The sequence below is a fragment of the Meleagris gallopavo genome, chromosome 2 (genome assembly GCF_905368555.1).
Source record: "Meleagris gallopavo chromosome 2, MGAL_WU_HG_1.1, whole genome shotgun sequence".
NCBI classification, from domain to species: Eukaryota; Metazoa; Chordata; class Aves; order Galliformes; family Phasianidae; genus Meleagris; species Meleagris gallopavo.
The window spans coordinates 80,669,349-80,685,257 of NC_139405.1; the positions used below are offsets into that span (position 1 = coordinate 80,669,349).

The 15,909-nt window shown below is 45.2% G+C and overlaps 2 protein-coding genes across 2 annotated transcripts; one reads left to right on the plus strand and one right to left on the minus strand.

Moving 5' to 3' along the window:
- Positions 1–312: 312 nt before the first annotated feature.
- MTO1 (mitochondrial tRNA translation optimization 1) lies at positions 313–7,889 on the minus strand. Its single transcript, XM_085217792.1, has 12 exons — positions 7,646–7,889; positions 7,363–7,562; positions 6,347–6,464; positions 5,440–5,729; positions 4,180–4,292; positions 3,859–4,049; positions 3,465–3,595; positions 2,706–2,910; positions 2,450–2,621; positions 1,829–1,947; positions 1,192–1,349; positions 313–1,011 (listed from the first exon to the last, which is right to left on the minus strand). The coding sequence occupies exons 1-12, from the start codon at positions 7,839–7,841 to the stop codon at positions 790–792; spliced, it is 2,115 nt and encodes a 704-aa protein (XP_085073918.1). The 5' UTR covers positions 7,842–7,889; the 3' UTR covers positions 313–789.
- A 38-nt stretch (positions 7,890–7,927) lies between these two features.
- Positions 7,928–14,807, plus strand: CGAS (cyclic GMP-AMP synthase). The gene is made up of 5 exons (XM_010707761.3): positions 7,928–8,469; positions 9,127–9,349; positions 9,998–10,243; positions 11,549–11,651; positions 12,727–14,807. The coding sequence occupies exons 1-5, from the start codon at positions 8,065–8,067 to the stop codon at positions 13,064–13,066; spliced, it is 1,317 nt and encodes a 438-aa protein (XP_010706063.2). The 5' UTR covers positions 7,928–8,064; the 3' UTR covers positions 13,067–14,807.
- The last annotated feature ends 1,102 nt before the right edge of the window (positions 14,808–15,909 follow it).

The following is a 15,909-nucleotide window of genomic DNA, read 5'->3' on the forward strand; positions in this document are numbered from 1 at the left end:
TATTACTATCAGTTGCAGGAGCCGTGCTGATGAGAAGTCACGATCCTGCTTCCCTAGGCTGCAGCATTGCCATTCATCAGCCAGAACGCTGCCCAGAGCCTTAGCTCCAGCAGAGGTCTGTAACAGCCCTTGCCTTGCCTGGCCTAAGCAGGCAGTCTCACTCCAGTTGCCTTCACCGGTGCTGCAGCAGACCCTGCAGTACCTCCGTACCTTACCTGTTGTGAACTGTGGCCCTGTGAATTGCTGGAGCTCTACTGCAAGTAAATGCAAGCTCAGAGACAATTTCTAGTTTGTTAAGTGACAACCAAGGTCTTCAGCAAGTTTCAAGACAAGCTTTATTTAATTTTTGAAGAAAACAAGAAAAAAAAACCCCACAATACACTGCTTACGTTCAATCTCCTCCTACATCCGTTTTACTATTCATGTGGCGCATGCTTTTATAGCCCAGAGTTTCCACTTGGCCAACAGCACACTAAACCATTAAACAGTAGCCATTGCATAGCAATAAACACCAGTGCTAAAGTCAACAGAGCACTCTCCAGCTCAAATCCTCTTGTGCTGAAGTGGATTGAACATGGTAGCATTTCTTACTTATTTCAAAAGAGCAAAACTGAGTCCTTTCCAAGATGCTTTACAACACATTCTGACCATCTGCATCTTCTGAACAAGTGAATTCCTGTGTTTTAATGGCTCCATTCAACGTCATTTTTATCCAAGAAGTGGTTCAGGTGAGCACAGCTGGTCTTGCCATGTACTCCACCACGAGAGGTATGCTTCTCTACAGACACCTCACAAAGGTGTTTTAACAAAAGTACTGCCAAGCTCCTCTTCAGAAATCTCTGCCGAAATCGGTGCTTGGGAAGTTGCTTTAGTTGCTTTCCCCAAGTACATTTTCCCTGGCAAATACTTGCCAGTCTGAGGAAAAGCTTTTAGCTTCTCTGCTTTCACAAATCTCAGCAGGTTAATGATGGCAGCTGGTGTAACTCCAGGGATGCGGCTGACTGCACCGATCTGCATACAGAAACAGAAATAAGTTAGCCTAAAACAAACCTAGACTCTGAAGCTAGTGAAAACTGATACCAAAACCTATGGGTATTCCTTTCTTCGCACCTCCTCACCCCTTCATGCCCCTTGGGAATACACAGGAGGGATTTTGCTGCTATTCAACCTCTCTCTGGCCCAGTATCTTACCGTCTGGGGACGGCTGGAGTTCAGTTTCTCCCGCACCTCTGCTGACAGGGATGCATCAATAGCAAAGTAGTCTATGTCTTCTGGAAGTCGGAGGGCTTCATCTCGACGCACTTCTTCTATTTCCTGCTGTTGATTGATTACGCACCACTCGTAAGCAGCTGTGGTGGAGGGTCAGGGAAACGAGACAGACAGATTCAGACAGCGTTCACATGAAAAAAATCACTTGTAGAAACTCCTAGAAGCAGAATGGACAACTCCACCAAGATGATCGAAACATCTGAGGAAGCTTCCAGCCTCACAGATTAAGGAGCCTAACTCATAGTATTTCATAAGAAATCGTACTCTTTGATTTGGTCCAGGAATTAAGATACACAGATGCTTTTTGCTCTTATTCCAGGAAAGAATGGTCTGTTTGACAGAGCGGTGAAGAAGAAAAACCCAGGAGCAAATTGATCTCACTCTACAAAGTGCAACTCAGGTGCTCAAACGTAACTGTGGCCTATGGCAATACATGCACACTCTGATAGCAGTGCTTCCCTTCATGGATCAACAAAACAAAATGAAACACACAGGAATGAATGGGCTGGCTCTCCCCTTACTGAACAAACCTTAGCAGATCATAACTCTTGTACTCTACCTTCTATTTTCAATCTCTCTGACAGCTCCCTCCATTCAGCAAGCTTTCTCAGGGGCTCTGGGATAGCCCTTGCCAGAATGTCCATGTTGGCCTCTGGATATCGAAGGATGTCAAAGGCACTGTGGAGAAGATGAGTAAGATTTTACAGTATAGGGAAGACAGTTACTCGCATCAGACAGCATTACACCTATTCCCAGCTCAACTTTTCAAAGGTGAGGATAGTGTGAGTATAGACCAGAACAACTACAGAGCCAGGCTCACCTCCCTGCTATTTCCTCTTAACACATGTAAGAGCAGTTCAGCTCTTGATGAGGGGGCTTTATCAAGCTTCCAGCAAAGCAGCAACCCACTGCAGAACAATTACCATTTGGAGACATGCTCAATACAGACAGCAAGCACTGACTGGGCCAGAGTACAATCTTTAAGAGGCTAAATCAGCGCTAGCAGATGTGGTGAAGTAAAAACCCCAACGTACTGTTACTTCTACAAGCAAAGATCAGGTATGAAGAAGATGATAAAAGTTGGAATCTTGGAATACTGACTACTTCCTAAAGATGTACATGTGCAAAGCCACCAGCCAGATGATCAAGCACAGTCAGAAGGCTTTGTTCTATCTTTTACCTGAGAGGTGATCTTCGATTGCTACTGATGGGAACTTCTGGTACCAAGTGGGACCATCTGGATACACTGAACTGAAGGGATTTTAGTGTTGCAATCCCATCCTCTATAGCAGCCCTCATCTGAATGGCTTGCTCATATCGCTGCTGTGACACACACCCAGCTTCCTCAAAGCCTGCAGAGACAGACAATAGCACATGAGACCGAAGTCTGCAACCAGGCAAGGCTGCAAGTGGCAAGAGTCTCTGCAAGGATATACCTCTGTGGGTCAGCCTGGCGTCGGCATTGTCAGGCCGGAGGGACATGCGGAACTCCACGCGGCTGGTGAACATCCGGTATGGCTCAGTGGTGCCCAGAGTAGTAAGGTCATCTATCAGGACACCTACGTACCCTTCGGTGCGACTGACAATGAAAGGGGGCTTGCCTTGGACCCGTAGGCAAGCATTGATCCCAGCAATCACACCCTGGGCAGAGAGAAAGCAAAACAAAAACCATTGTTGGCCCCTTCAAGGCTAAAATATCTGCACATCTGCACTGAGCTTGCCAGAGTTCAAGAAGCATCTGGACAATGTTTTCAGTCATATGGACTGATTTTTGGGTGCTGCTGTGTGGGGCCAGGAGCTGGACTCAATGATCTTTGTGGGTCCCTTCCAACTTGGGATATTCTATGATACAAGTCCAGGATGGTAATCTAGGCAGTTTCTTTTATGCAATACTACAGTGGTCTGAAGAACTCGGCCCCTGCTGACACTCCTAGTGACAAGAAACATGTACCAACATATCTGCAACTGTACCCATTGCAAAGCCACCATACTGCAGTATGTGTCAGAACTTACAATTGCTTTTGTTACTGCAACATTGGTAACTGCAATTGCAGATATCTGCGCAAGTCTGATGAGCAACAGAATTAAGAACATCTCATCAGCACAAGACAGGCCTGCTTCAATGCCTATCAAAGACAAACACCAAGGTAACATCCCTTTCTGAGCACAGAGTATACGCCATCAGATTCACCCACTTGAGCTGCAGCTTCTTCGTAGCCCGTGGTGCCATTTATCTGGCCTGCAAAGAAGAGCCGCTGAACGAGACGAGACTCGAGAGAAGCAGTCAGCTGACGGGGGTCTAAAAAGTCATACTGCACTCCATAGCCTATGACAAACAAGAAGACAGACGTTAAGGGAGGGAAATGGAAGGTCCTAACTTATCAGCAAAGACAATCAGTGGGACAAAATGACTTAGGCTATCAACTTTTATTTACAGTCTAGAAACAACCAAGGAGAAATTCCTGCATTCAAGAAATAATTTTCTTTCATATTTACTTTGGATTGCTAGACTCCAAAGAAAATCTTTTTTTTTTCTTTCTTAAAAGTTAACAATGTGAAAAATAGACTTGAAATTATTTACCCCCGCACCTGGCTGTAAGATCTTGGCTTTCTCCAAGCCCGGGATAGATCTGATCACCTGCTCCTGGAGCTCAGGTGGCAGCGTCATTGACAGGCCTTGGGGGTAAATGACATCGGACTCCAAGCCTTCAGGCTCCAGCCAGACCTGATGTTCACGGTTTGGGAAGCGCAGCACCTTTGACTCAAAAGAGGGGCAGTATCTGCAACAGGAAACAGCCATAAGCATCATCTAAGGTGGATGAAAGGTAGTTTTCCAGAAGCAAAGCAAGGGAGATGCACAGCTTCGGAGACTCATACCATTAAGAGCTTCATATGGTGCCACATCCTTACCGGGGGCCCTTTGCTGTCTCCCTCACGTGGTCGTTCAGGTGGAGGTTATCAAGGACAATCTGCTGAGCTTTCAGGTTAGTGTGAGTCATGTAGCATAACAGCTGGTCTTCTGGCTGAAAGAGGCCAAAACTCACTGTAAATTAATCCAGTCACAATACCCTGCACTCTCACCAAACGATTCTGTTCTGAGTATCTTCAAGGGCTTTTTCATGACAGCTTGCCCTCAGTTCCTGTAGAGCTGGGTTGTGCTGTCTTACCCACTGTAGAGAAAAGAAGTAATCAGAGAACCTGAGCATCATGCCCAAAAACAGACCAAGAAAAGAACAAAACTTGGGAATGTCAGGGATCTGCATTCTATGCTATGAAAATGCATTCCTAATCACAGGATGGGCATTCCTATAAAAGTAACAGACTCTATCACATTAGCAGGAGGAATTCAAAGCTCTGAAGTTTGAAGAGTTTGATGAAGACTGAAGAAACCTCTCAACATCCTGCAACTGACATAGCAAATTCATGTTCTGGAAAGAAAAACACTATGTAGAATACTTTACTATTATTTTCTGGAAAAGAGTTGACAGACTTATGCTCAAAACAGCAATAAATGTTACACTTCAAGTCCTTTCTCTTTCAAGTCCTTTAAAACCTTTCCAACAAATACATAGGATGATATTACCACCTCTCTGCTCCCCGTTTACAAAAGGTTATTGCAATTCCTCTAAGCCCTGAATCAAGCCCTGGACAACCTGATTTAGGTATGCATGTCCCTGCTTGTTGCAAGGGAGCTGGACTAGATGATCTTAAAAGGCCCCTTACAACTCTAAGGATTCTACGACTCTATAACTGCTTGAAAGGAAGTTGGCCTCTTGTTCTTGGTAGTAGTCATAGGATGAGAGGTAACGGCCTTAGGTTGTGCCAGGGAGGTTCAGGTTGATTATGATGAAAAAATTCTTCTCTGACAGAGTGCTCAGGTGCTGGAACAGGCTGTTCAGGGAGGTGGTGGAGTCACCATCCCCAGAGGCTTTCAGGGAAAGGGCAGATGTGGCACTTAAGGACATGGATTAGTGGGCACAGCGGTGATGGGTTGATGGCTGGATTAGATGATCTTAGAGGTCTTTTCCAACTTAATGATTCTATGATTCCCAGCCACACAAGTCTCTTACACCAACTTGCTGGCTACTTTAGCTTGCCACTCCCAGAAGTGCTTCCCACTTCCCCAGTCCATTGCCCAGCTACCCCTGCACCTGCCATGTGCTATCCCACCTTGATCCACACAGCCTTGCTGAGGAAGCTGAAGGGCACAGGAGGGTTGTCAGGTACACGTTCCTCCAGACCACTGAAGTTGATGCTGTCTTTGGCCAGGCGGGGTGGTGTCCCAGTCTTCAGCCTGCCCACAGTAAATCCCAGTTTCTCCAGAGTCTGGGCTAGCCCCACAGCTGGCTGGTCTCCCAGGCGCCCAGCAGGATGCGTCTCCAGCCCCATGAGGATCACACCCCTCAGAAATGTCCCAGTGGTCAGGATGACACTCCCAGCACACACCGTGCTACCATCCCCTGAAACAGCACGTTCAGAGATGCACATAGTTTACAGTCATTGAAGCCCTGGTACTCTAGTGATTCTGTTCAAAACTAAATTGCTGCTGTCTTACACATCTCTTATTATTTGGCATTTCAATAGCAGCAATGTTAACAGCAATAACTATAATAAGCATTGTACAGTTACTCCTTTTTTTCCTTATTCCCCCAAGCACTTTACCCAAACAAAGAAATTCCGCTCCCAAGTAATATTCTTGACCAGGTTCTTATTTTGGAATTCCTGTTTACAAGATCAGCAAGAGGTAACAAGGCACGAGACTGCATTGTAACAGGACACTGTTGTCCAGAAACGTTATCTGCAGCACACTCTGTTTGCCAAGTAAGATCTCAAACACAGCATAGAATTCAGAATCGTGAGTCTGAGGAAGATTAAGCTCATGCAACCTCTGAACGCCCAATCAATCCAGTGATGTTTTCCATTGTGCTACAGATGTTAATACAGTTTAATTTGCAGTCAGCCTGAAGTGCCTCTGCTGGCTCAACCAGCTTTCTCACAGACGAATCAGACACATTTAACCTGCAGCTACTCTTAGCATACAGTGCCCAAGGGTGCTCACCGCGGTACCCACACATACCCAGAACAACGCCTGTGACTTGGCACTTCCCAGGGTGGTTTGCTTCTGGCTCTGTCAGGAGAAGGTCTTCCACAGAGGCCTCACGGACTGTCAGCAGGGGTGTGCTCAGGATTTCCTTCTGTCATGAAAGGAGTCACCACAAAAATCTGGCAAGTTCTGAGACATCTGGGCAGACCCAAACCACAACACATCCAACACATCCATCAATTTCTCCCCTTGTTTTAAAACCACATGTTAGAACCAGTCATCACTCTTGGCTTTCTTTTAACCCCATCCTGCTGTTACTACCCAACTGTAACACACAGATATCCCCACTGATAGCTGGTGTACCTCCAAAAAGTAACATTGGACCCCCCACATTAGCACTTAAATTTCTAAGCGGCCCTGGGGCAGCACACATTGCCGCCACCATCCTGTTCAGCACTGCTCCACTGCTGCACACCTCAGTGCTCCTGCAGACCTCATCCTGCTTTGCACAAAGCCACATCACTGCTGGCTGCATCTCTTTTTCAAATGAGCTGGCTGCTCCGAAAGTAATGCCTCTTAGCTTATTATGCTGACTCAGTACGTCAGAGGCAGATGTTGGTGGTATGGCAGAAGTGGCTTCCCGTCAAGTTTCCATTCCATGTCGTTGCTTTGTGACAGATGGCAGCAGAGGGGCAGCCTGACAACATGGCGCCTGGCGCCTGACATGGAAGCGTGTGTGAAGGAAAGGTCACTGAATTGCTCCACGTAGATAAAACGGCATCCACTGACATTCATCCATATTTGCTTGCATTTAAGCAGACCAAAGAGTGAATGTGGGCACAGCGGTGCGTTTCAGCCACAGTGTGTCACCTCTTATTCACCGCTAGCAAAAACACAAAGCTAGTGGTGGTGGCCGCGCTGAAAAACAGCGTTTTGTAGCTGAGAATCTGCTCTATCAAATAGCGTTACGGTGCTCTCTGTATCTCCTACGGTTTCCAAGGCAGTAAATAGGAGGCGTTAGTTTCGGAGCGCGGAAGCCGCACACCCACCTGCACGCCGTCCCGGTACCGCCGCCGGTCGATCTGCGCCCGCAGCCCCCACACCGCCGGACCTTTGCTGCGGTTCAGCACTTTGTAATGCACCCCGGCCACGTCGCAGATCCGCCCGCACAGCCCATCCAGGGCGTCCACCTCCCGCATCAGGTGCCCCTTCCCGATGCCGCCGAAGGAGGGGTTGCACGACATCTCTCCTGCGCCAAGCACACGGGGACACCCTCAGCACCGCCGCCACGCTCGGCCGCGCCGCGCCCGGCCCCGCGCCCCCCGGCGGTACCGATGGTGCCGATCTTGTGCGTGAGCAGCAGCGTGCGGGCCCCGCCGCGAGCGGCCGCCGCCGCCGCCTCCGTCCCCGCATGGCCGCCGCCGATCACCACTACTTCGTAGCGCGGGGCCGCGCTCCCAGCACAGCGCCTCTCGGACCGCGGGGCCGCGGGCGGCGCCAAGCGGCGCCAACCCCTCCGCGCCAACATGGCGGCGGCGGGCGGCCGGAACGGGAAGCGCGGGGCGGGCGGGAGGCGGTGTGCCGCCCGAGAGACGGTGCCGCGTGGCGGCAGGGCGTCCCCTAGCGGCGGCTCGACACGTTCCCTGGCGGGAGTTTTGGTTTCCCTGGGGTGGAGAGCTGCGGCGTTGCCTGGAAGAGGAACTTCTCTTCCCGCCGAGCTGCGCTAGCTTCCGCGTCGGTGCGGGAGACCCATGGAGGAGACCGCGGCGGGCAGAGGGCAGGGGAGGCAGAGAGCGGCCCGGCCTCGCTCCTCGCGGGGTAGAGGCACCGCCGCCCGACGCGGTTCGACGGCGCGGGAAGCATCGGCCGACGAGCATCCGGCGGACGAGGCTTCCCGCGCGGGAGTGCCGCGCCGTACGGCGCAGGGCGGAGAGCCCCCGCTGCTCCGAACGCTCTCGGCGCGGAGCAGGGCGGCGGGCGGGCCGCGGCTGCGGGAGGTGCTGTCGCAGCTCAGCCTGGGCCGGCAGGACGTATCCGAGGCGTCGGGGCTGGTGAACCACGTCGTGTCCCACCTGATCCAGGCTGTCCGAGGGAGGGACGGCAGCTTCAGCTCCATCGGGAGGCTGGGAGCCGGCAGCTACTACGAGCACGTCAAGGTGCGTGCGGGGCTGGCGCAGATTGGGGCGGAAGTCGGCGAACTGCGGCTGGGCAGCCTGGAGAAGTGGAGCTATAAGGGAAAGAACGGGACAGAGGCTGACAGCACACGGGAAAATGGTTTAATTAAATCTTACCTTTCAAGAGGGTAGGATTTGGGTTGAATATAAAGAAAAAGGTCTGTCCCAGGGAGGGTGGTGAGGCACAGGTTGTGCAGGCTTGTAATGAATTCCTGTCCTTGGAGACTTGTAAGGCCAGGCCTTGGCAACCTGCTCTAGCTGTCAGTGTCCCTGTTCATTGCAAGGCAGGTAGACTAGATGACCTTTCAGGATCCTTTCCAACTGTAAGGATTCTGTGATTCCATGACTGCTCACTGGACAGGGACTGATTGTGACATTGTACTCAGATGGTGGTGGTCAATGGCTGTTTGACCTCCAGCAGCTTGGAGCTGTGACTGCTGGGGAAGTGGTGTCAGTAAACTGGTCTTCTGCACTTGAATGTACATCAGTCTGGTAATACAAATCCATCAGAAACAAGGTAATGTTTCACTCCAGCTGTGAAAAATACACACAGGCAGCTGTAGATAAAGCTTCAGCTTTAGCTGAAAAGCTTAAAGGCATTACAACCCAAGTTGATGCACGTGTTCTTGTCCTTTGCAGATATCTGAACCCAATGAGTTTGATATCATGCTTGTAATGCCTGTCACAAGACTGCAGCTAGACGAGTGTGATGACACTGGAGCTTTTTATTATCTAACATTCAAAAGAAATCCAAAAGAGAAGTATTTGAATAGGTTTCTAGATGAAGATGGAAAATTATCAGCCTTTAAAATGCTTAAAGAACTAAGACGAATTATTAAAGAAGAAGTAAAACACATTAAAGGTAAGTACTGCACAATCAGGTTTCACTCAGGAACGCTAATAACGCACCTGCAATTCCACATAGGCAATATGTATCTTTCCCCTCAGTTATCTCTCATAGCGACGTAACTGGAAGTGAACCCTATCTGCCCCTGCTGCCTTGAGCACTTACTCTAAAAATCACCACAAATACACCAGAGCAGCAGAAGGAATTACATTACTTGAGTTAGATAATGCATTATCTAATGTTACTTCTTAGCTATCCATAAAATGTATCGCCTTTTAGGATGCTCTTTTTCTCGTAAGCCTTCGGCCAAGTTGTAGACAAATCTCTGATCTAAACATTTTCCACAGTCATTTGACATTCTCTAGTCATTCCTGTTCATTAGAAAGCATTACCGTGTCTACAGAAGACATCTCAAATAGCCAAAATATTAAAAATATATCATTAAATAAGAGCTTTTCTTATTTTGTAGAGGGAGGCTCCAGCAGACCTCCTTACTGTTTTATTAAAGAAAACAACAACACTATATTCATTTCACAAATCCTACAGGATAAAATGCTTGAGGATTCTGACCATTTACAAATTCCTATTCAGTAAATATCTTAATAACTTCCAAAAAGTGTTTCTTCTGTTATGAAAAAAGATTACTTTCTTTTTTGTTACTAGATGTGGAAGTAACTGTGAAAAGGAAAAAGCCTAGAAGTCCTGCAATCACTCTACAGATCAAAAAGCCTCCAGCAGAAATATCAGTGGACATCATCTTGGCTTTGGAAGTTCAGCAGAGCTGGCCTCCCAGCACACAGGATGGCCTCAACATAGAATGCTGGCTGGGAAGAAAAGTCAGGAGAGAGTTCAGACATAAACCAATTTACTTAGTGGCCAAGCAAAACAAAAAAGAAAAGCTTCCAAGAGGTACTTCAAATACAGATAATAAGCTTAAGTTAAGAATTACTTTCTCTGCAACTTGATACAACTTGATAAATGCCATAAAAAGAGGATCCAGACTCTGTTCAGTATTCTGCCTTCAAGGTACAGATCTCTGTTTTATCCTGGGTACATCCAGATCATCGTTGAAAACCCTCTTTAAAACACCAGCCTGGTGACAGTGCTTATCCTGTGCTGAAATCTAAAGCTGATAACTGCACTACAGACAGTACAGTAACCAGCCCTGTTACTGGTTATCTGTTCCATCAGACAGATGAATATCTTTCCTGTAGTAGTGCTGTACTTAACAGCAACATCCACTCCTTTGTAAAAGAAAAAAATTAAAGGAGGTGTGTAAAAATACACAGAACATCCCTGAAAATAGCACTTATTATACATAAGTTTTATACTTCTGCAGGAAGTAAACTATTTAAGATACATTATTTCCTCATTGAACTTTGGTATGGCTGCAAGATGACTGCTGGTTTTTTTTGTTTGTTTGTTTTTTCCTCCCCCAAGCACTCTCACCATGCCTGCATTAGTTTGCAGAAACACCCCAGCTTGGCACTGTATGAGAAGAACTGGTAGTTTCAGCGGAAACAGTTCCGGCAACTGAGTGTATTTTTTAGTTAGCACACCTATCTTACCAGTGCCACGTACACCACCACTGCTCTACTGAGCTCTCTGTCCCAGTGAAAATTAATTGCCAATAGTAATCAAACCAAAAAAGGTGGGGACACTGTCTAATTTATGTAAGGAAGAAAAAAAATGATTGCTGATGTTTTAAAAACAGGGGACTGAGCTGCATTAATCACTGTTTTCAAGCATTCCCAGAAGAATAAAAAGAAATGCTTTACAAGAGTTAGCTGAGATAATCTCAGTCACTTGCACAGAGAAATTAAAACCGATCTTCAAGATTTGTTTACTCAAAACCAGAATGGTTAAGCAGTAAGGCTTAGTAACAGAGAGTAGAAATTGAATGGCAGTAGATTTCTATAGGTAGCACAATTATTCCCCAAATCACATTCCACACATTCAGGAAAGTTAAGAAGTAAGCTTAATTTTAAAAACTGAACCCAAACATCCTTGAGAATATAAAGAAAGCATCCAGACAGGCCTACACAGTTATTTGTAACTATAATATTCCAATCTTGTTGGTATGGAGTGGTTGAGGAATTAAGGAACTGACTAATTTCAGTAATTGATGAATTAAGAGGTTTTTTTTTTTTTGTAGTTACAGACACCAATATTTACTGCTGTGTAACTATTTAAGTCTTGTACTCACCCCTTTAGGAAACACCTGGCGACTCTCCTTCTCGCATATTGAGAAGGCCATGCTGAACAACCACGGCAGCATAAAGACATGTTGTGAATCCGATGGAGTGAAGTGTTGTAGGTAGGTATCTCATATGAATATTTTGCTTTAAGCTAGTTTGTCCAGCACTGTTTCAGTTTAACATTTAAGAATTTGGTCAGTGAGTAATTATTTAGAATAGGAAGTGAGAATATAGCTTTTAATCACCAATTCCTGCATCATTGTTCCAGATTAGTGCAAGCTTGCATGTGCCCACTGAACACACCTGACGTGCATTTGCTAAAAAAAGTAACAAATTACTTTGCAGATTTATGCTCCAGCTTTGCCTGGCAAACAAGCAGATGCGCCTTGCCAAATAATCTTTCCCCAAATCAGTCATCTTCAGAAATACTAGCTCCACAGTCTGTTGACTCAGCTTCATAAGCAAATTACACTTTGTGGCAAAGCAATTTATTAAATGATGGTGAGAAAAGAACTGAATGGGATCAGGATCAATAAATGTGATTTTTCACTCTAATAAAGATCGGTTCCACATTTCTTTGAAGAGTAAAAACAAAACCTCATCAGGTACAGAACCTACTTTATGGCAAAACCACTTTTTGGTTTACAGAATCAGGAAAGCCACAAGGGTATTAATGCATAATTCTTCATCTTTGCTTTATGAGTAGTACAAGCTATGCTGTGTCCTTGCCTAGCCGTGTACTGAACTCTTCACCTCACAGAGTGCCATGGAAAGGCACTGGTAGTGCCTTCAGTGCAAATCCAAGCCCAAAGTGCAGCTTTAATCTTAAGCAGTGCTCCAAGTTCATGTTATACTGGTAGCATCTGCAGGAGGAGATCGTAATCGTGCAAGCACAGTGCTGATCAACACTTTGTATTCCTGTGCCACCATGGCCACTTGCGGAAGTGATTCATGCATTAAAACTATTTTTCACAGTAGAAATCTTTCACTGCTAGTCTGCCTTCATGTGCAATGCTTGTAGGAATATCCACCTTTTTGCTGTACTTATTTTCAGATTTCATTCAAAACCTTACTGAAAATGTTCTATTACAGTAAGAATATTTTCGCTGCTTTACTTATAGTGTGTATTTAAATATCTAAAATACATGTTTAGAACTGACTACTAAAGGTACGCAATTATCTCTTATTTAACAGGAAAGATTGTCTCAAACTTCTGAAGTATCTTCTAGAACGACTTAAAATGAAACATGCAAAAGAATTGGAAAAGTTTTGTTCCTATCATGTCAAAACTGCCTTTTTCCATTCGTGCGTCACTTGGCCAAGTGACACAGACTGGCAGTATGAAAACCTGGAACACTGTTTTCAGAAATATCTGGAATATTTTCTGCGTTGTCTGCAAGATTCTCAGCTGCCACACTTTTTTATTCCCCAGTACAATTTGCTCAGCCTGGATGATAAAGCAAGCAATGACTTCCTTTCAAGACAAATAAACTATCAGTTGAACAATGGATTCCCAGTATTTCACCAGCTGTAGTTATTTTAAATACTTTTTTACTATCTGAAAGCAAGTAGATTTGCATATTTTAAAGCTTAAATTTAGCACTTTGTATTATTTCTTAGAAGCTTGATACTATGGAGAAACAAAACCAAATCAAGAACACTGACAGAAAATTGTGCTTCAGTTACATTGCTTAGTCATATTCCTTAGGAGAACCAGGACATTAGAATTAATATTTGATAGGAACAGTTAAAAAAGTAACCTGACTCTAATGAGAAAAATTCTAACATAGAATGATGCTTAAAACAGAAAAAAAAGGCACCTGCCAGCACAAAAATTCAGCAAGAGAACCAGGCCTGAGAACTCGGCCTTGTAACGGAGCCTAGGAACACAGACATCCCTGAAGCATGGCTGAATACCTCATACCAGTGCCATCCTGAAGATATCGTTGTTACACTTATATATTCAAAGTATATGTGTGCGTATACCTGTGTATATATGCCTAGGTGCATATAGATGCTCATACTACATAAATGTATATGTATATTCTACAAGAAGTTGAGCTGCTCAAGTGCGTGCAGGAAAGAGCAATGAAGCTGGTGAAGTGACTGGAAATCAAAATGTGAAGATCCTGTTGGTCTCTACAACTACCTGAAAGGTGGCTGCAGTGAGGAAAGCATCAAAGCCTTTTCTAAACTGGTGGTCAGTTCAATGCTTCTGTAAATGATCCAGATACAAATGCCTACTAGGCATACAGAATTAGGAGGAGCTGTTGACGTCCTTGGAGCAGAGACACCATACAGAAATTTTGGCAAATTGGAGAGCTGAGCAATCATCAACTGCACGAAGTTCAACAGCAAGTGCAGGATTCTGCATGTGAGACGTGGTAAAGACTGGGGAACAACAGGCTGAAAAGCAGACCCAGAGGAAGGGATCTGGGTCAACAGAGTGTCCTTGCAGCCAAAAGAGCCAACTGGTGCATCAGGCCTGGCACTGCCAGCCAGGAGAGGAAAGAGATGGCCCCCACTGTGCGCTGGCATGGCCTCACCTTGAGCACTGTGTGCAATTTGGGGCACCATAACACAAAGACAAAACTATTAGAGAACATCCAAAGAGGGGCTTCAAAGATGCTGAAATGTCTGGAGAGCAAGGTATACCAGGAGCAGCTGAGGTCCCCGGGTTTGCTCAGCCCAAAGCAGAGGAGGTAAGGGGAGGCCTGATGGCGGCTGCAGCTCCTCACAAGGAACAGAAGGGCAGCGCTGAGCTCTGCTCTGTGTGACAGCAACAGGGCCTGAGGGAACAGCATGGAGCTGTGCCAGGGGAGGGGCAGCTGGGGGGTCAGGCCCTGGAACAGCACTGAAAAATCCAGGTTGAAAATACCTTCCCTGTGGAAAGGCTCCCAAGGGAAGGCCTTTTCAACCTGGATTATTCTATGTTATCTGAGCTATACTTAGGACAAATTATGGTATGTAAATATTCTTGGTAAGATTGCAATCAAGAAGTATTTTCACTATAATAATTATCGTTAAGATTGATATTAATAATCCCCAAATCATTTCTGCTGCTGTGTACTGATTATCCTACCTCATATTGCCTTTCTACCAGTTGCTGCTATTAATGAGTATCTTTAGTGTTTGGTACATATATACACACAAACTCATTTCCTGGTAATAACTGTAACAGCTTTTATACATCCCTATTTGCCATATCAATCATAGCTTTCTTGGTAGTAGTGATTTGTGTTCTTCTGCAATAAACAGAAATCCTTAGTAAACAACCACTGTATGTCCTTGTGTACCACAGAATCCTTCAAACTGACTGTTGTAATCCCTATATACTTACTGGCCAAGTAGTCTCCAAAGCTCTCCTTTCATGGATTGTGACAATAGTTGTCTTTCCAATACAAATGCAGCCATCACCTTCAAACTATCTTCAAGTCATACTATGAACACATGTAAGAATTTGCAATTATCAATTGCACAGACATGAATTCCATGACTTCAAATTAGGGGAGGAAAAAAAAAAAAAAAAAAAAAAAAAAAAAAGAAAAGCCATATTAACTTCCTGAATTTAACTGATCTTTCCCATGTCTTCAGAATTGCTTTGGAAAAAAGCCTTTTCATTGCAATTGGCAAGAGAAGTGAGAATTAACCAGCATACAAAAGTTACTGTACCAATGAACATCTGCATGGAAAGAAATGCACCTTTTCAATCCATTATCAAAGAGGATACCCTTCCTGCTAAAAGGCTATCAAAACCAAAATGCAGTTTGACTGACAGTCCCACAATTGGAGACTTCAGCACATTTTTTCTTATGTTGAATACATGTTAGGAAAGGACTGTAGCATTTCCTGGTACTAACGTGAAGATGATAAATACACAGCATTTTAGAACTGCTTTATTATTTTTATAATTATTTTTAAAAGAAGCCATGCAAAGTCCATATTTTTACCCTGCTTTTTTTTTTTTTTTTTTTTTTTTTTTTTTTTTTTGAAGGCAAAATACCTACCATAAAATCATAGAATTGCTCAGGTTGGAAAAGACCTTCTTGATCATCAAGCCCAACCACAACCTCCTAACCATACTACCCTAACTCTAACAACCCTCCACTAAATCACGTCCCTGAGCACCACATCCAAATGTTTTTTAAAACACATCCAGGGATGGTGACTCAACCACCTCCCTGGGGACCCTGTTCCAGTTCTTAACCTCCACTTCTGTAAAGAAGTTTTTCCTGATATCCAACCTAACCACAAATTAAGGCCATTTCCCCTCATCCTGTCACCAGCGAGAAGAGACCAACCCCACTCTTGCTGCAGTTACCTTTGAGGTATTGGAAGAGAGCAATAATGTCCCCCCTCAGCCTCTTTTTCCCCAGA

Excerpts from the sequence above, each read along its gene's own strand:
- CGAS (XM_010707761.3), top strand. The coding sequence starts at position 8,065 with ATGGAGGAGACCGCGGCGGGCAGAGGGCAGGGGAGGCAGAGAGCGGCC. Across the intron at positions 10,244-11,548 it reads AAAAGAAAAGCTTCCAAGAG|GAAACACCTGGCGACTCTCC; the intron begins GTACTTCAAATA and ends TCACCCCTTTAG. Across the intron at positions 11,652-12,726 it reads GATGGAGTGAAGTGTTGTAG|GAAAGATTGTCTCAAACTTC; the intron begins GTAGGTATCTCA and ends CTTATTTAACAG.
- MTO1 (XM_085217792.1), bottom strand. The coding sequence starts at position 7,841 with ATGTTGGCGCGGAGGGGTTGGCGCCGCTTGGCGCCGCCCGCGGCCCCG. Across the intron at positions 7,563-7,645 it reads GCACAAGATCGGCACCATCG|GAGAGATGTCGTGCAACCCC; the intron begins GTACCGCCGGGG and ends TGCTTGGCGCAG. Across the intron at positions 3,596-3,858 it reads AGCCAAGATCTTACAGCCAG|GCTATGGAGTGCAGTATGAC; the intron begins GTGCGGGGGTAA and ends TGTTTGTCATAG.